The sequence below is a fragment of the Mugil cephalus genome, chromosome 17 (assembly GCF_022458985.1).
Source record: "Mugil cephalus isolate CIBA_MC_2020 chromosome 17, CIBA_Mcephalus_1.1, whole genome shotgun sequence".
Classification (NCBI taxonomy): Eukaryota; Metazoa; Chordata; class Actinopteri; order Mugiliformes; family Mugilidae; genus Mugil; species Mugil cephalus.
The window spans coordinates 1,747,811-1,768,779 of record NC_061786.1 but is presented as its reverse complement, the minus strand read 5'-3'; the positions used below and the strand labels follow the sequence as shown (position 1 = coordinate 1,768,779).

Genomic DNA, 20,969 nt, shown 5'->3' with positions numbered 1-20,969 from the left:
CCTAAGTTGACCAGCCTCCCGTCTGTATTTATGCCAGTAAACTAAATAGTATAAAGTTATATATACATAAAAGAATTCAGATGGAGAATTTCTTGTGATGCAAATACTGTAGCTCTTAAACTATAATCAGAGCCATAGCTATGACAGGAACACTGAACTCCTCATTATTCCTCCTGAAGAGTAATGTACTGTTCGAGTTATATCAGACACTTTGGCTACAGTGTTGTTTGAGAGAACAAGCATATTTTATAACCCAAGTTATCTTTTATCTTGAGTTTGATTGAACTCATCATTAAAGTCAGTATGACTGCTATTATGTGATAAAGAGCTTGCTTGCTGGGTTCCCATGCACTGTGTCCCAGTCTGCAGGTATATCATTTTGTTGCCTTTCCAGAGCTCTCCAGTCCTCCAGGCCTTATAAGGGCCTCCAGCAGAGACCTGTCCCCTCATCCCTTTCTCCATCCCTCCATCCGTGCCCTCCCCTAACCCCTTCCTGGTCTGGATCTGCTCTCGTCCTAGGACCTGCCCCACTTCCCTCCCCTCTTCTGCTTCTTGCTGCTATTTCTGTATAAACAAGTGGAGTCTGACCAAAACACTCAGACCACAGGCGACACTCCTTCATTGTCACCCCCTCCTCCTGCTGCTTCAGCTCCTCTTCCACCTCAAATCCTTTCTTTCTGCTCCCCTCTTTACAGGTGAAATAGTACTTATTTTATTATATAAGATACCTAAACAGCTGCTAAAGGTTACAAAAATATCCTTATTTTGAGATTCTGATCCGAGGGCATAATGTTGAATTCATAAACCTGGGATTACATTGAATTTTGTCTGGTTCAGTGGCGAGGCAAGGGAGAGGTGCAGGAAAAACAGAGAGAGACTCTTTTCTTGTCAGGCAAAGCTGTAATATGTCTTATTCAGACGAGAGGGGCACTGCTACATCATAGTCTTGGATGGAGCTCTAGCATGCGTGTGTGTGTGCCTGTGTGTGTAGTGTGTTCCAGGAGACTCCCACTTGGCAGCGTGCAATTTGGACGAGCTTTATATACGGGGAGGGAAGGAGGGAGAGGATTTGGACGGGACAGGTGACAGGGAGACGTAGAGGAGAGAGGGAGGGATCCAAAAATGTGTTGGACTGCTGTCCCAGTTAAATCAAGCTCATGGCAGAGTTTCTCTATTGTGGCTCCAGAGACCACGCCAAGTCTTCACCTGACAAGATGTCGATGACTTAACCTCACAAGACTAAAACACAGCATGCCCACAGTAGAGCCATCTTCATGAGACGCTGAAGATCTGCCTTATGATATAAGCATGTATCTTTGTATTCATATACTCAGTAATTTACACCCAGACACCGGAGCACAACACGCTGGGAGTATAGCTTAAAGAACAACATCAGATATGTTCTGGTTCAGGCTGGTAGGTTTTCTTTCCTAGATTCCAACAGTGAGGTCCTGTACGAGTGTTGGTGATAGGACCATCTGTCATTCTTAGACACAAATGTGGATTGTTATGCACACTGGACAGTAACAGTCAGAAAACCATCCTTTGCAATATTACAAAATTGCAAATAAACTATACTTGACCTTTAATTATTTCATTTTTTTAAATAATAATTTATTTGCATTAGAGAAGCCCCATCATTCAAAGACTCCTTTACACGTAATTTCAACCTCTACAAAATGAACATACAACCAACATGCGCAGCAAGAGTGACATGTATCGCGTTCACCCTCCAAGCCTGGTATACTGTTGTGTATGTTCAGGATTAGGGGTCCCTGCCGGTACCAGGGGCTGTGTTCTGGGACTATGAAGCCGTGTGTAGAGGCTGCTGGTGGTAGGAAGAGCCTCTTCCTCTAACCACACCTCGCATACACACACACACACACACACACACACACAGCTTAAACACACACTCCCCAGGTGCAGTGGTGCGGGCCAGTGTGTGGGATTAGCTGGTATGCTCTGGCACTCTCTTCTGGTAATCCCTCTAATTTGTTAACAGGGCACAGAGACAGGGACACACACACACACACACACACACGCTCACTGCGGCATTTTGTTTTGGGTTGCTTCTCGCCCCCTCATTTTGACTCCGGGACTGCTCGTCATGTGGCGTGATTGACGGAGAATCTCCTCTTTGTCCTATCTTCCTGTACCCGCTGCTGCTCCACCACCTTAATGAGCTAAATGCATTCTAATTTGGCTATGATCAGCTAAGCCTTCCTTTAAAATTCGTAACATAAGAACGCCAATGCCCCCCTTTCCTCACCTCCTTGTCTCGTCACGAGCGTCGGGTTTGTACACACACTTGTGCGCGCACACCTTGCACAATGCTAATCCTTTGTCGACTGGATAACATGCAGAGAAGATGGGGTAATGCTAAAGTTCAACGCATGCTGCGATGAAAGAAGGATGTGTAGACACTGAAGGGATACAGCAACATAAAGCAAGGAAACATAAATAAATGCAATTAATATAGTTTTTTTATGTCTTGATGAGATCAGCTGACTTTGCTGGATACCAACCACTTCATTTCTTAAGTGGAGGTGGATGAAATGAATTCAGGCTATTCTTCTGAAATCAAAATAAGTAGTTGTGTTCATGAGAGACCTGTGAAATAACATAGGTACCTGAGCCTTTTTTTGGAGCAGTTTTTGTTGGTCTGGTGTTGTACTTACTGAGATGGTTCTGGGCAGATATACAGCCGAGACATTCAGTACTTACTTGGTGTTGCCCTGCTTTGAAACTAATTTATTTCATTTGGCATTGACTTGCATGCCACTTATTTGGAGAGGTGTTTTTTTTTGTTATCTATCCCAAACCATGATCTTTTCCTTAGCCTAGTGTTTTTGTTGCCTCCAACTAACCAGAAATTGGAGAAAAGAGGGACATAAAAAGAAAGAAACAGCAAGTGAAAACAAAACTTCAAAAGAAAAATGCAATGAGTGCATCGTAGTCCCGTGTGTAACTGTCTCCCTCCAGCCTCTGAAGGTCCATTTGTTTAACCTCCACACAGGTTGTGGTGAGTGTCACACAAGAACCAAGACAATTTGTGTCCATGTACAAAACCCAAATGAACTTTCATGAAATGCCATAACATTGGGTTTCCTTTTAAAAAAGTGGTACAGGCAGGAAAGATTCCATCAAATGAAATACTTTATTTTTACCGTCGGGCTCTGTGACTGTGTCATTAGGTGAGATGAGGATTGCAAGTGTCGTCTTCTTGTCCCAGAGCCAGAAAGATGGCCAAGATATGGCTACATAACGGACCTCATTACACAAATAATCATAAAAACACTACTACTTATGTGACTTTTAGGAATTATTTCTTACTGACAGAAGAGTAAGCAGCTCTATATCCACCCAGATTATCTGAGAAAGTTCTGCAAAAATAGAAAAAAAAAAGTGGCTGTTGTGTAAAGAAACACATGCGCTCCAGATTTATTTGTTTTTACAAAAGCAATGCCCATTTGAAATGAGCACAAAATATTTTAAGACAAAACACTGAACTTTCCATTCAGTTTTTCACTTCTGACACATCAAAAAAAGCCGTTGGATGAGAACCCAGCTTGTGGCATGTAGGCTGACAGTAACAGCCTGTATAGCAGCAAGAGTTTGGGGTTTGCCTCTTGGTCTTTAGCCAGAAGCGTCTGTGGTGAGCTGAGCTCAGTGATGACTCAGTTTCCCCACAAGGAGTTTTCAGTCTGGCTGACCAGAGCTCCGGGAGCTGTGAGGAAGCTGTAGTGAATCACGAGTCAGACGGAGCAGATAAAGTCTGCTCAGAGTGTGAAAGATCTCCATGTCCATACAGTTATGGTGAATTAATAAAAGCTGCTGCTGTGTGGTCCTGCAGTGAATTTCGTTGTGAGCTATTAAATCCTATTTAAAACGCGTGCTGGATGGCTTTTAAAAGCCTGCGCTCAAACCACTTCATTCAAAACTTACAGACTACTTACAGAATACTGGTAACTTGGCGCCAAATGAGCTCTGCTTTAGAAATTATCTCGTTAGATGGAGACGTGCGGGAAATAAACACTTCTTAATTCCACACAAGTGAAAACAAGAACTGGTACAGATGTATGTATAGTGTGAATGAGCAGAGATGCAAGCATGTAATTGTTGCTGTGCTACAATAGTGATGGTGTATATCTTTGTGGGATGTGGGGCATCTTGAGATCACATTAACACTGCTTATGTATGTAAGAAAAACATCAGGAAACTTTTTACAAGTGGACTAACGGCCAAGAGGAGAATACACACACACACGCACACACACGTACACACACACACACACACACACACACACACACACACACACACACACACACACACACACACACACACAACGATACCCTTGGCTCAGGTCAGCAGTCAGAGACAGTGCCACGAACCCCCTTACACAAACTGACTCCTCCTCACAAAGGAAGTGATCACCACACAAAGCATACATAGTGGCCGTTCCTGCGCTTGTGTCATATTTCCCTCCACGTTTAACTCCTGATAATGTAGTGGAGTACATTTAATATCTGGCAAGTTATGTTTGTGCCACAAAGTGTGTAAATACACATACTGTATTCCTGGTATACGGTATACCCTGTTATTAATCATCTCCTAACCCCTCAAATATACAGTACCATGGTAATCAGTCCCCTGCCTAGGTGCTCAGTGGTTACCGTTTCTTGATCCGGCATCACCCGACATCAGAGCCAGTTCATCCACCTGTTCAGACTTCGCATTAAGATCAGTTCTGGGTGATAGCATCTCATAAAAGATAGGTGTGAACACTCCCAGGACACACAGAGATCACATTTTAGAGATGTGATCTCTGTCCACATTCGATGGTAGTCTGGGTCACATGTGTCAGGATGTGCCTGTATTCCTCTGGTAGTGTGAATCACATAGGTTAGAGCTGTCTTGGGTGTGCATATGCAGGTGGTTATTCCAAAGATTTAAGATTTAAATCATGTCAACCAGGCATCGTGCACTGGTGTGAGCAAATCGGAATTTTATGAGGCAGTCAACCTGGTCAAAACCTGGTCTTCGATCCAATATTCTACACTTAGATCTTACTCAGATTTCTTTTCTGAAGTTGTGGGATGAAACAGAGGTAAGAAAAAAAAAGATAAATCAACCTTGATCAGAGATTTTTTTGTTTGTTTGTTTTACAGGTAAGATAAAAATGAACTTTTACATTTCAGTTAAGTCCAAATGAGTCATTTTTATTTGAATGTAGCTTCGCTGTGTGAGGATTTACTGACCCCCACAGACCCCAAAATTATAAGGCATCCAAAGTAAATCGTGACAATAACAGCAGTAGTTTAAGTAGATACAAAATATTGCAGAAGAGAAAAACTGTTAAAAGCTTCTGTGTAAGTGGAGTTAAAGATGAAAGATCGGTCCGTTTAACTTTGCTCTGCCTTTTCACACACCACTCTCTCCGTGTTTGTCTTCTTCTCAGCCGCCGGCCACAGACAAAAGGATCTATGTAATAATTTGACGCAATAATCCGACAGCGCTCCACTGACACTCACTACATTAATCGCACACTTTGCCGCGATGTGCGCTTCCCCTATAATTGTACATATTTGACTCTCTTGCGCGCTCTCTCTCCTCCGCTCTTCCTCCCTCCTTCATCTGTAATAGCTGTGATTTAATTTAGCTATTTAACCTGTAATTCCAGCAATATTTATTGAGGACCGAGGGGGAGAAAATTGGGCCATTAGCCGCCCCAGATGAATACACTGAGATGAAAATGAATGCCGCTAACTGCCAGTTGACCTTTGCACCTTTGCTTTTCTAGCCGTTCCCTCACTTCCCTTTTTTATTAGCGGCAGCAGCAGTAATTATGGTAAATTGAATCATAGTGAAAACTGGAATCAGTCAGTAATGAGAGTTTTATAATGTGTGAAACCAAACCAGGAAAGGGGAGCGTAGAGGAGAGATTACCTAAAGCAAGGGCTGCTGAAGGATGAGGGACGGAGAGATGGATAAAGTAATGGATGCCAGCGTATTTGGCTGCTGCTGGACACACATGCTCCCGTGGCCCGTAGTGTATTCCACACACACACCAACAAAGATTTTCAGTCTTTTTTTCCTCCTTCTTAAAATGATATATTTTGACAACAGAAGCTGTGTCATTGTAGTGACGAGTATATGATGTCAGTGTGTGTGAAAATGTGACATTCTAAACACTACTGCCTCATTCTGATTTGTTTGCCCGTGTTTGTGCGTTTGTGTGTGTGTGCACATGTGTTTTTTGTGTGTGTGTGTGTGTGTGTGTGTGTGTGTGTGTGTGTGTGTGTGTGTGTGTGTGTGTGTGTGTGTGCGAACATGAGCCAAACTAAACACAGGCAGAGAGCCAGACTGCACTTCCCCTGGCAGAGATAGAAAGGCAGTAGAATAATGGGTTTGAATGGAGTCTCCTGGTTGACAGACAGATCATCAAGTCACTCAACTTTGTCAGCAACGCTGTGCTTTACTTTTTTTATTTTTTTTTCAGGATTTTTTCAATTTCTGCTTTTTTCGTGTGTGCCCAACCCACAACAGCTTCTCTATGCACGGCGCCAGTGCAGTTTAGACTTAGTACATATACAGCACATTTCTGTTTACACGTGTGTTTTAAATTAAATACTGAGCAAACTCTGCATGAACACATTTTATCCAAAGTAATGAATATTTGATGCCTTTGGAACCTGAAAATGATGCTCACAACTGCCTACAAATGTCACCACCACCGCTGTTAGCTGAAGGCTAATAGTGGACACGTCTTTTACAATGTCCTTCAGAACCCTGATCATTTTTACAATTACACTTGTACACTTTACATGAATTAATAATGTCATGTGAGAATTCTCAGAAGTGCTCAGTATTATATCCTCATATATGTAATGATAAAAAAAAAGTGTGTCTCCCAGTGTTTGTAACTGCTGCCTTCCGCTCACGCGTCAGCATTGCAGTGCCATGCAGCGAATTAAAACAAAACGGAACAAAAAAAATAATTAAGATAATAAATTTTGCTCGTTAGTGGGGTGGTGTTAACTTGCCAGGTGGATGGGGGAATTATAAGATACAGTGATGTCCTGTTAACACCTAATGCACCAGTAAGCAAAGGGCACGTTTTACATGGCACATTATTACACACGACACTTCATGTGTCGGCGAAAACATTAAGCATTTGAGAATTAATGTTTCCATAAAGAGAACGACCCCAGGAACACAGAGTGAACTGATGTAACCTTTACACACAGCCCACACTTACTGTAAATTCACATACAGTGGGTCATAATTTAAACGGTGTGTGTGTGTGTAAGACGCAAACACAGGGAGAGAAGGGAGACGAGAGAGGAGGAATGTATCTATGCAGATGCCGAGGAGAGGGAGTGTGTTTTCCCGTTCACTCCATAAAGCACCGGTCTCTGCATTCTACCAAATAAAGTGATGAGCGGCTCCCTCACTCTCCCTCGCTCTCTCTGTTTTTTCATATGGAAATAGGAAATAATGGGGTGATTAAATAGAGTCGTATATTAAAGTACAGCTGACATTAGAATTAGCATAATGTGCTCTCGCCTCAGGCTGCATACTTTATTTGCCATCTGCGTAGACTCCCTTCCCCCGGGAGGGCGAGCAAAACACACACACACACACACACGTGCGCGCGCTTCCCCCAAACAAAAACCATGACCTGCTCCTTCCAATGCGGCCAGAGAAATGGCGTTTCAGAGCACTCTCTCTCCTCTTCTCTGCCTCTTTCTATCCCTCTCCCTCGCTCTGTCTCCCTCCCTCTCCCTCCCCCACACACAAGCACACACACACGCATTAATTGTTTAGCAGAAATGAAAATCAGCTGCATCTCCTGGCGACTTCCATCGGCAGATGAGAAGTTTGTTGAAAGATGGAGGATGGAGGGAGGATCTTCTCTCTCTGTTTTGCTCCCAGATCAAGGAGTCGGCCGAACAGAGAGGGAGTTGTGTCGGGGTGGGGGGGTGTGGTGTTGTGGGGATGGGGGTTCTCTTTTGGAGTGTTAAGGGTCTTAAGATTCAGCAATAAAACAGCTTGAATGTGAGTGTGTGTGCGTGAGAGACAGAGAGAGAAACAAAAACTGAGACATGGGGAGCTGTTATTTCCATTGTGTGTGTGTTTGTTTGTAAGTGAATGGGTGTGTGTTTGTGCATGTGTGTGTGCGCTGTCCGCAATAATTAAGTCAAAAGGCTTTACAGGACTATGGAGGTGAACAGCTGTTCTGCCTCTCTCTGCTCCTCCTTAATGCACACACACATTCAAGCAAGGAAGGGATAGTGAGTTTATAAAAAATAAAAAAATCTATTGCTGAATGTTCAGTTACAGAAATAATATTTTGATTTATTTCAGCTGATTTCAACCAAAAAGTTTTTTTTTAATTATATTTCTTATAAATTAATATCAGTATTTCACAGGCATTTTGACATTTTGTATTTTAAATAAATAAGTACTTTTTCATCAAATTTAGCTCCGGACAAGCAAATAGAGAAGATTGGTTCCATAGATGTAAGTGTGTGTGCATATACTGTGTTAATCTGTGTGTGTTTAGCTGCCAGAAAGAGTCATGGTCATGTACACACATGCAAACACGAATAAAGGAAACAATTAGAGGAGCATATGTTTTCTCCAGTATCTGAAATTAGTATACTAGGTCAAGACTACGAGCTTCCATTGAATAAATACAAGAGAAAGAACAACAGTACAATTATCATTATCTGTGTGTGTGTGTGTGTGTGTGTGTGTGTGTGTGTGTGTGTAGTGTAGCATGATCTTCAGCCTCTTTAGTAGCTTGGTAGCTATTTATTACTTTAAAGCACTTGAATTAATAAGGTGCTACAAAAAACAAAAAGCAAATCTTCTCAAAATTATGTTTTATACTGTGCTTGTATTTCTCTGTGATTCAACTTAATTTATTTAAATACTTAGCACTGACTTTGATTTATTCAGATTAGCTCACAACACAGTTCCACAGTTTGCTAGTGTGTGCTTCTTAAATAACAGTGCACATTCTCATCTTCATCATTTTTTTTTTATTTACTTTTTATTCAAATAATTTGCTCAACAATCACATGTATACACACATCTACCATGATGCTTAGTATATGTGTAAGCCTTGTTTCCTCACACTGTTCCAGCAGTTTTTGGAGTGCTAAATGAGACATCAAGGCCCTCTTAAAACATGGATATAGTGTGGGCCAAGCCAGTCTAACTGTGAAAAGCACTTTTCATAAATGCAATAAGTACATTGTATTTATGTGACAACATGATCAGCCAAGGTCTTTCCAGATACTGGGATTCCAGATACTATTAGGATTAAAACTGCTCACACTTAATGCATCTCACTGCCTTTTTTTTTTTTTTAAAAAAAAAAGGTACATATTCCAAATGTACATGAAGCTATTGATCATGACAAAAATCGTGAAACATATACTTAAATCACCTAGTAATCATTTTTGAAAAAGGGGATGTGTGTATCAGCTGAAATATTTAATCTGTTATTCCTCTCTGTTGCAGGTGGCAGGGACGAGCCCTCCAGCTATATATGTACCACCTGTAAGCAGCCCTTCCCCAGCGCCTGGTTCCTGCTGCAGCATGCCCAGAACACCCATGGCATTCGCATTTATTTGGAGTCCAACCCCTCTAGCACAGCCCTCACCCCTCGTCTCACTATGCCTCCACCCATGGGCAATGACTCCATCCCACAGTCCCCCCTAACCAACTTTCTAGGAGACAATAACCCCTTCCATCTCCTGAGGATGACAGGTCCCCTGCTTCGGGAACCTCCCCCAGGCTTTGTGGAAAACCGTCTCCCCAACACGCCTCCATTTGTCAGTCCGCCTCCCCGCCATCACCTGGACCCCCATCGGCTGGAACGCCTTAGCGCTGAGGAAATGGGCCTCATCTCCCAACACCCCAGTGCCTTTGAGAGGGTAATGCGGCTCACACCCATGGCTATGGAGTCTCAGTCGATGGACTTCTCCAGGCGGTTACGCGAGTTGGCAGGGAACACTAACAGTACCACTCCACCACTGTCACCCAGCAGGCCCAACCCTATGCACCGGCTACTAAATCCCAATCCATTCCAACCTGGGCCTAAATCGCCCTTTCTGAGCACCCCTCCCTTGCCCCCTATGCCCCCAAACAGCACCACTCCTCCTCAGACACAGAACAAGGTTAAATCCTGTGAGTTCTGTGGTAAGACTTTCAAGTTTCAGAGCAACTTGGTGGTGCACCGGCGCAGCCATACTGGAGAAAAACCATACAAGTGCCAGCTGTGTGACCACGCCTGCTCTCAGGCAAGCAAGCTGAAGCGCCACATGAAGACTCACATGCACAAGGCTGGATCACTGACAGGGCGCTCCGATGATGGCCTTTCAACAACAAGTTCCCCAGAGCCAGGCACCAGTGATGTCACAGGAGAGGGTATGAAAAATCGGGATGGGGACTTCCAGGGGGAAGGCAACGAGGAGGAAGAAGAGGAAGAGGAAGAAGAGGAACTTGAGAATGAGAGCCGACCAGAATCTAACTTCAGCATGGAATCTGAGTTCTACCGGAACAGGGAGAATGGTTCTAAACCTCATTCAGAAGAAAAGTCATCACTTGCCCTAGAGAAGATGGTGGAAGGTGGCGGGCTCAACTCCATACAGCAGTACAATAATTTGATAGTTGACAATCGTAAAAGGATGCCCTTCTCCAAGAGGGGTTTGGATGGCCAGCGTGACACTGGAGACGAGAATTCAGTGGCTGAGGAAATGGACCACCACCAGCAGGAAGAGAGGACAACTATTAATGGCCGGAACTGTGGCTCCGGTGACTCTTTCTCAGGCCTGTTTCCCCGTAAACCTACCCCCATCACCAGCCCCGCCCTGTCGAACTCCTCAAATAAGAGGATCAAGATTGAGAAAGACTTGGACATTCCCCCAGCCCCCCACATCCCTTCTGAGAACGTGTACTCCCAGTGGTTGGTGGGCTACGCTGCCTCACGCCACTTCATAAAAGACCCCTTCCTAGGCTTCACTGACTCCAGACAATCGCCCTTTGCCACTTCTTCTGAGCACTCATCAGAAAACGGCAGTCTACGGTTCTCAACGCCTCCAGGTGACCTGCTGGATGGGGGCCTGTCTGGCCGCAGTGGTACTGCCAGTGGGGGCAGCACACCACATCTAGGTGGAGGTCCCGGTCGACCAAGCTCCAAGGACAGCAGGAGGTGCGACACCTGCGAATTCTGTGGCAAAGTTTTTAAGAACTGTAGCAACCTGACGGTGCACCGACGCAGTCACACTGGCGAAAGGCCCTACAAGTGTGAGCTGTGCAACTATGCCTGCGCCCAGAGTTCTAAACTCACACGCCACATGAAGACACACGGCCAGCTTGGTAAGGAGGTCTACCGCTGTGACATTTGCCAAATGCCCTTCAGTGTGTATAGCACTCTGGAGAAACATATGAAAAAGTGGCATGGAGAACATTTGATGACCAGTGAGGTCAAAATTGAGCAAGCAGAGAGAGCCTAAAGCAAGTTTCCTATGTCCATATTCTGCACCACATTTTGACTTAAAATAAATAATGGGGTAGCTGGATACTTTTTTTAAATGAAATATTAATTTTGGTTAATTTTGTGTTTTTGATTAAAAAACTGCCAACTGAGAAAAAAAAAGTAAAAACAGAGATCTTACACCAACTGAAGCTGTCTAAACTGCCTCATTTGGCATTCATTTTTAAACAATCAGTCGGTTGAGTTACAAAATATGTGGAGCCTTTAACTGTGCAATAATTTCTGTATTTATTGGATTTTGTATTTTGGCATGAGCAGGTACATTTTTATTAAGATTTTTTTTTTTTTTAATGTTAGTTAGATTTTTATTTGATTTCGATTTTGTTTTTGTTTTTTAAACCCACATGATATCCTGAGAGTTCTTTAGAGGACAAAAATCCATTTTAAGTCTTTTTGGCCACTGCTTGTAGGAAATTGTATATTAAGCTAAATGTGTAATTTCTTGAGAATATGCTGAATTCAATCTTCAATTTGAAAGTGGCGTTAACTGAGAATGCTAGAATTAGTCTATTTTATGTGACAACGATACGCGGACAACAATCCTTTGGCATTGTAGCATGAACTGACTCTAAAACATGTCAATATAATTGGATATGTAGCACTGAGTGTCATATTTGACAGTAAATGTAAAATGAAGGAGGATCCCAAGGTTCATAAACCCTGTCTCCTCCTGAAACAGATTCTGAATAAGGCAGCTGTTGACTGGTACGTTGTGCCAAGCTCTGACAACGCTATGAGTACCCTCCCTCGTTTCTTCTACTCACTCCCCCCTTTCCTATTACTACCGACTCACCTACATTCATAAATCCATGCATTATATTTTGCATGAAGCCATATGACCTAGGCTATATTATTTATTACGAGTAAGTGAGCATGAAGCCATGAAGAGTGCGCATAGAGAGATAGGGAAAAAGAAACAGAGAGAGCACAGGGACATCTCAGGGTAAACTGTACTGCTTTCCTTTATTTACCCATTCATTCCTATATTGCCACTTGTCAAGCAACTTTCAAAGCATCTTCACTTCATCAGTCATTGTAATCACTCCCTGCCAAGACGAAGCTTGGAGCCTAAGCTTTAACCTAATTTCAAAATCCTCATTTATATTTGAGTCAGTGTCTCCAATTCTAACTTTAATTTGTTTAAAGAGGGTAAAATGTAAGTACATACTACCACTTTAATTAGACTTCTGCAGATCCTTTAACTCTCAGATTTTATAGTTAAAATTGTATAAAAAAAAATCATCATCCCTATGCATTTTGTGCTAAAAATATATTGCAATTTGTTGAAACGACATTAGTAGTAAATTTTGACTTGTAATATTGTAGTGATTCTATAATTGAAGTCACCTCTAGATGAATCAGAATTTTTCAAAGCTTCATTGTTAGTTGTGGGACACGTTTGCGTAGAAGAGGAACATGTATCAGTGTGTGCTGAAAGAATAAAACTAATTTCCACTATGCCCAACGGCATCTGTTTGCTCCATGCCTTTAAATGAATAAATACATCACAATCACATTTTTCTTTAAGCCCCATCCACATTCATTATGGCACTATTTTATTTTTTTTTTTTAAGTTGTCAATGTGAATACACGCAGCTCTAAACAACAGACCTGCACTTTATGATTTTTCCGTCTGACACACACAGAAATCTGGACAGAAAAACGTACTAAAGGGTCTGGAGCTTGGGATCTCCCGATGTTAAAGTGCCCAGGGTTGTTAGGCTTGGCTTTCCTAATGCTGGCACTATAAAATTCAGTAAACGAATAATGATCATTTATTTGGGACAGTTTTTGTACTGCTATTCAATTTGACATGAGTGTGCCTTGAACAATGATCTTCCTTGTTATTGTAGACAAATGGAACACTTTTTATGGAGTATCAAAATGAACAAGAAAATAGATGCAAAAATGTGACATTTGAAAGCTCAACATAATTATTTAAATTAATACAAAAGAAACAATGCTGAGTTTAGGTTTAGGAGTACCCAGCACAATATTAATGTGTTTGTGTGTGTATATATGTATGCATATGTACATATAAAGGCACAAACTTATATATAGATCTTTATCAAATTCCTCACTCACAAGAACAAGAGTCAGTCCCTCAACAGAAAAATTCCGGGAGTGCACAAAAGCCACACAAAAAGTTAAGGAAGAGACTGGACTAAAATCAGGAAATGAAGAAACTTAAAAAAAAAAAAAAAAAAATTAGTGCACTCTATCTTAAAATAAGTTTACAGTATTGATACAAGTACAAGGGTAAAATAATATTTGTGTGTATGTGTGTTTAAGCAAGTATTTTTTATTTCAGGTTTACTTCTAAACTTTCTCTGAATGCCCGAGTGGCAACGTGTACATTGATTTTCCTTTGTTTTTTCTCTTTTCTTTGGTGACGGGGTTTTAGTATAAATATATATATAAATATATATGAATATATATTACATTTTTCTTGTTTACTGTAAAAGTATACCAGTATTTGTAATATTCAAGAATGCCTGGGCATTTTACAAAAATATAAAAAAGGTTAATTTTAATTCTTTATTTTACAGTCCAATTTAAATTGTGGGTCTCTTAAACTGTTTTTGTCACTGTAACTGTAAAAGTCTTAAGTTTTAGTAACTTTTATTCTGCCTTGGGTGTAATGAAATTAAAAAAAAAAAATAAATGAATTAAAAAAAATGACTGAGCTGTAACAAACTTGGATTTGGTAGTGGGGTTTGGGGTGCAGGGTGGTGGGTGGGTGGGTGATCCACTAGAGAGGGAGGCTTTCTCCCTTAGAGAACATTGGTTCTGCTATTCAGGAAAAAAAAAAAACACACTGAGAATCCTGGCTTGTATCTATTTTTCTTCTTCTGGAATGGATTATTCTTCATGGATGGTTTAAATTACATGTATAGGCACTTGCTGTCTCTCCTAAGGAGCTTGTCTTTTTTTAACTTGTAGACTATGTGCATCCTTTGTGAATAGGGTACTCTGGGTACCTCAGGACGTCTTGCTCTTATTTTGGGTGCAGCAGTAGGGTGACATTATTCCAGTGACCAATCCAACTCACCTGCTGCCACATTCTGTTTTTCCTCTCAGTGTGCAGGATAAACAGAACCTGATGAATTTGTACTGTTGTAATGACTCATGTTGTACAGAAAGGGAACAAAAAGGTTGTTAAACAGCCTTTAGTTACAAAAACACAACTTGCTGTTTTTTTTCCACTCCATTGGTTGTACATAGTTTTTTATGACTACGCTGTTTTCATTCTGTTTGACTTTTTTTGTTTGTGATTTCTAACTGGCACTGGCAGTGACTTCCCTGTGTTTGAAGGGAGGGTGTGTGTGTGTGTGTGTGCGTGTGTGTGTGTGTGTGTGTGTGTGTGTGTGTGTGTGTGTGTGTGTGTGTGTGTGTGTGTGTGCGTGTGTGTGTGGGGATGGGGTGTTCTTCTGTTTGACCTTTGTGACCTCCATGTCAGTTTTCAGGCAAATGCCTTCCCAGTTGATATTTCTCGGCATGAGAACAGAGCACAAATACAAGCTGTTACAATTCCCCATTCTTTGCTTGTTTGTCTCATTTTGTTCTTTGGTTTCACAGAAAGGGACCACGGACAAAAACAACTACAGCATCAACCATGAGAGGCTATTTCTCATGCATATGGGCTACGTTTTAAACACAAACACATGCACTGCTGCTGGAACGAGCCGCAGAAAGAACAATCATTTAAACACCTTCCAATGACAAAAGATGCAGAAGAAAACGGTTGGGGCTTTGATAAAACACTTCTCAAAAGAGTATGCCTAATATTTTCTTTCATGGTGCTTTCATTTAGTCTCCCACAGGTCCTTCCAATTCAAATCCAATCAATGCCACATTCCATACTGGCGGCTTTCCTTGTATTTGTACTGAAATAGTAATAAAGATACAATGCATTGGGATGATGCTGAGAAAATGTCATTATTGTTCTGTAATAATGTTTAAATGCAGACAGGGAGGGCTGGGGACGGCACTTTCTGGAGTAAGGATGTACTGCTGTTTGTGATGTCGCTTAATTTAAATACATGAACTACGTTTCATAGGCTGCAGCTTGTGTTCTCTCTGATGTCACTGAGGTGCTGCCAGTGGTTGCCATTGGCTGATTACAGTAAACATGACATTCAGACTCCCACTGTCTACTTCTCCTTTTTTTTTTAAGTACGCTACATGACAATAGCAAATCCATTAGTAGTGAAAAAAAAAAGAAAGAAACTAAACTTCATACCACAGCAGCATAGCTGCTTGTATTGCAGGTATTTTGTGTGATTCATTAACAATATAATTAGCAATATACTGCATATTGTAAGTGAAGTTTGTATTTACATTTATATACCAATACACCTCTGCCTCTCATATCCATGCTAACACATTATTATTAAGCTCACATTGAGGCCTCTGTAACGATATCTAAAACATTAAGCGACAATAGTTTTTGTTGAGCACATCCTTATTCTCCTCATGAGTCCACCTCAGTGTATACACAATTTATTTTGGGAGCACCTGCATCCGGATTTAAAGCCGTCACTCTTCAGATTATTGATCAGATTCATCAGTTTACCTGTGAAAACTATGTATATTAAAGTGCAAAACGTCACAGTTTGTTGTGAATGACTACATGTTGCATGGTAACAAGATACCAAGCCTACCTTTTCACACACATTACAGGTGCTGCATATTCACACTTAGTAGGTAAGCCATGCTTCCTTCATGTTAGTGGACAGGACTTGGGCCAAACTAAAACATTAAATTTCAGAATCATAAAAAAATGTATTTATCCCCGAGGGGCAATTAGGGTCACATCCATCAAGTATGGTTTCTGTCATTTAAGGTAGTTTATATAATTATAATGCTGATGCATGTTCAAGTGTCTTGTGTCTTTCGTTTCTTTTTAGTTAATCGACACTGTAAAAGCAGGATGTGAAATCATGATGATTGGCTTAATTACTCACTTTAGGCAACTACAATTGAACCTGAACTCCTATCATATCATATCTGACGCTATGTTTATTTCTCACAAACATTATGGCCTGAACTTTCAATTTACTCCATTTTAGTTGCCTAATAATTCATTATTATATGTGTTTTGTGAGCTTATTTTATTTCTCTCTGAGCATCTATAAGTAAGTCCTCAAACTATCTCTAAGCCTCCAGTTCATTCAAATAATATGAAATCGCTTTGAACTCATTTATCATCCACAATAGCCATCTTTTCTCCCATTCGCTGCTCTGATTGACATCCCTTGTCAAAAAGAGCATGCCACACAAGAGGTGGCACTGCTACTTGTTAAAAATGTTGAACCTCGCCATCAATCAGTGAGGCTCAATATTTTTCAAAGGCCACAATGAATAAATGACAAGTTATGATAATTAAGCTGGATTCAAAGAAATGAAAGAAATCTCTGGCCAGCTGAAGTGTGCTTTCCCATTAACAGTAATGCAAAACAGACGAGCGGAGATAATTTATTGTTTTTTATCTCAGGAGGCTTTGCCCTCCTATGGCTTGGAATGACAGCATTTACGATGAAAATAGGGAAATCTACAAGATAGCAGCGCGACTCTAAGATAATGGCTCTTTGCATCATTGAATTTCACTGTCTTCTTGGAAAGACTACACATGGGGGCAAATCAATACTCTGAAATAAGGTCATTAATTCTCTCATCACCTGCTTCCGCATTTTCATAATTTCTAGTAATTTCATTTAAATTCATCTTTCCGTTTCCACAGTAAAGGACGGAGAGAGAAAATAATTCCAGACTCACAATTAGTCCGAGGGAGGCGTGAGTGTGGAGTCAGACAGACCTGGGCAAGTTGTGATTTGGCTTGAGTTTCAAGGCAAATGGGTAATTAAGGCTTTTCCCTGGCCGGCCTGCACTTTGAAGTCCCCTACAGGGGGGATTATCCCAGCCAAGAGAAAGACAGTGAAAGTGAAGTAATGAGACCCAGTACGAGGGGGAGAACCCGAGAAAAGCGGGGAGCGAAGCCTTTGCAGAGGAAGGAGATTAAAAATCAAATAATTTATTTGAAAATAGAAGATTTTTATCACAGGCAAAACAATACACAAACAACTTTAGACGTTAGAAAAAAACAAAGCGGTGACAATACTAAATGCTTAAAACAAACTGATTATTTGATTGACTGAAGATGAATAATAATTAATTAATCAGTTAATTAAAAAGCAAATCAGTCAATTAAAACGTTTGTATTTATTTGTTTTACTATATTTTCTTTTTTTTCTTTTTTTAATCAAATTCTCTTTCCTGCAGCCTCATTGCTACAATGCATGTATGGATGTATTCCATACGCTACCTTTTTGGTTTTAGCTGTTAATCAAACAAAGACTGTACACATATATATATATATATAATTGCAAAATATTGCCAGTCATAAAAATAGCTGCAATAATTTTTTAATTTAGGAATATGTTTTTATTTCGTCATTTGATTAATACACAGCACCCAGCTGGACTACAGTCTGACAAGACCAGGCTGTTCCCCTCTCTGCCATTATCAGCCCTGCAACCTGCTTTTATAACTAACTAAAAGTGTGTGTGTCTGGGGGGGATTAAGTCAGACAGACACCTCTGGTTATTCAGAGGGATGGAATTATTTCAAGACCCTGACTGATTGTCAGCGCTCGCTGCGCCTCCTCCCCTCCTCCTTAAAAAAAAGAGCAACTTCAAATGACTTAAGCCGCTGGTCGTCAGCGCCAAAGCCACACTGTTGACAGGTACAGTAGGGTCTTAAGCCTTCAAGATCAACGCTGCTATTCTCCCTGACAAAATCCCCCCGCAGGGCTCCTCCCCGATTGGATGGCAGAGGAATGAAGGAGGGAGGTGGAGGGGCTTGGAGGAGAAAGGGAGAAGGGGTCAGGCGAGGAGGTGTCGCCGTGTCAGGAGGTAAGGCTTGGAGGGAAGGGACAGAAAGACTGGGGCTTGTCGTTTAATTATGGAAGAGGTTTCATGGCCAATCAGAGAGGAGTCCCCCGACATGGCTGGTAATTATTAACATTATCATTCACCAGCCTTGTCCCTGTCCAATTGATTGGCATGCCTGTTTCATGGCTCTTTCCAAAAAAGAAGCTATCATGCTTCTCGGTCTCTGCCTTACTTCCACTGTCAATTTCCCCCAGCAAATGAATCCTCATCAGACATTTGCTGGGCTCAATTTGAGTGTGGCGCAGCACACAAATAAGAGCGAGAATCAGCCCTGCTTCACATTCAGAATAAAGGAATACAAGGTAACTGATTGTTAGCTAAATGCTCCATACGTGTAGTAACTCGACTCAACATGTCGCTACGGTTTCTTGTTTCTCTTTGTATCTGTGTGTTGTTCCACTACAAAGCCTTGTATTACTGTTGTTGAAAAGAATATGTCTTGGTGACAAGGCAGAAGCTATCGATTTATTTCAGCTCACAGTCATAGCGACGATTGCACAGATGTAGGTTGTCAATATCTCAACGGATCAAAGCTTCAAATGTGGATGAAAACAAGCTAAACATGAAGAGTATCCGTTGAAAAACTTGAGACTGTGGCATCTTATGTGCTTTATCCACTTTCTTGAATGCAAGGGAAGTGACAAGCAGGGTGACATTTCTTAAAAAGAGAAATGGAAAGAGGGAGATGGTAGTGCGTTAGCGGTGGAAGTCCTGAAGGCGCTGTATAAGAGGTGCGCAGCGTCTTTTTGATATTCAGATTCGCCTGCCTACACACAGCATTATGACACATTTGGATGATCGCATTGTAGGATTAACGGGCCTGCCTTGTCATTTTCAACAACAATGCCACGATTTAGGGATGCTATTTCTCACACGGCGCTCAGCATTAACGCCGGCCCAAAGATTTACATAAATCTTTGTCTTAAGATGAAAGCGGAGAGGGGCTTGAGACAATGAAGTTAAGCTTTGGAAATGAAAGAAGAGAGGAAGGAGAGCCGTCACCGGGCGTTGGTGGTGGAGGGATGAAGAGATGGAAGGGAGGGAAGGAGGGAGGGATCGAGGAAAGTTTGAGTATAAATCAGCCACTAGCCGTGATGATTTGAAGAAACACTGTGCCTCCTCCCATTCTGGTATTCTGGCATCCATATGGCAGAAATCATTAAAAAAGTGAATAGGAAAAAAAGGAAGGAAATTAGCATTTCTGTATCAAAGAGGACTTGGGGGTTATCCAAATGGAGGTAAAAGGATGAATGTACAGCATGTGTGATTTAGCGTTGCATCCCTGAATGAAAAGCTTCTTCTTCATCATAGAAACTCCGGTTTTCTAACTCCTCTCCCTCTCCGTGTCAGTCTCTGTGTCCTCTAATCTCCTGGCCTGCAGCAGTCATTGGGAAAAGTGCCCTAGATTGTTGCGCCTCCCCCTTCGTCTTGATTGGATTCATCCTGGCTGATTGGGAATCTGCTTACATTAAAGCCAGCAAGAAAAAAGATAGGATCAGATAGATCTGACCACTAAAGGCAATTTTATTATTTTTTTGCCTTTGAAATACAGAGGGGGTTAGAGGGGGAAAAACAGAGATTATAGGCCAAGAGAGACAGTGAGAGAGAGGTGAAGCATGAGTGACACTATCAGCACCATTATCACTCCGCTCCAGCCTTGTTTCATAGCCTTTATTTCACATGCTGGCCATGATTACAGAGAGGAAGCCTTTCAGCAAAAAAGGCAAACTGACTGTCAGCCACGATGTTAAATGATCCCTCTGTTTGTGATTCAATATTCCACAAAAACTGCACATCATGTGTACACTAAACGAAACTCATAAGTATGATGTACTGCACATGCACACATACAGAAGACGTGGTCAAATAGTTAATTCCACACTATTTAAACAAACAAAGTAAAAAGACCAGCTACATAACATATTTGGTTCAAACACTTGTAGATTCCTTGCGTTGTGGGTGGAAACTGGAGGTTGCTGCTACTGCTTTGCTTCAGTGTGTAGTTAAAAAAAAGACCTTTGCCAAAAAATGCTTCTTACGTACATCAACAGCTGAACTTAGCGCTGTAACTGACATGCACCTCTCAGAAACGTAACTACACGCAGAGGGCAAGAGCTGTGATTGGTCCAGTTGGTAGTAGCATTTTTCTGCTTTAGTATTACCAGCTGCTTCTCCATCACCCGATTTTCTGTTTGATTGTTTTGGATCAATAAATAATAGTAAAGGTTAACTGAGGAGGTTTGGAGATATGGACTTTTGCATAACATAATGTTCATTCTGTCTGAATTCATCCGGCAAAATTTGGGAAACGTTTCAGCCACCATTGTTGAAAGTGAAGCAGGAAGTGGAAACAAAAATTAAACCAAATGGCAAAAAAAGACACTGCACCAACTAGTGTTTGGGTGGTGCTGTTGTAGAGTGAGCCAGACTGACGAGCACACAATTCT

The 20,969-nt window shown here is 41.4% G+C and overlaps 1 protein-coding gene across 2 annotated transcripts in view; it reads left to right on the top strand.

Annotated features, from left to right (window-relative positions):
* The window catches only part of bcl11ba (BAF chromatin remodeling complex subunit BCL11B a), a 39,256-nt gene extending 23,540 nt beyond the window's left edge, over positions 1–15,716 (top strand). The window contains exons 3-4 of one of the 2 annotated variants that reach the window (XM_047610989.1): positions 9,532–11,391; positions 15,149–15,716. In XM_047610989.1, coding sequence (XP_047466945.1) covers positions 9,532–11,391; positions 15,149–15,189 — 1,901 coding nt within the window. In that variant the 3' untranslated portion in view covers positions 15,190–15,716. Of the gene's footprint in view, positions 1–9,531 lie in introns of both variants that reach the window. The other variant, XM_047610988.1, reaches the window with a different exon arrangement.
* The last annotated feature ends 5,253 nt before the right edge of the window (positions 15,717–20,969 follow it).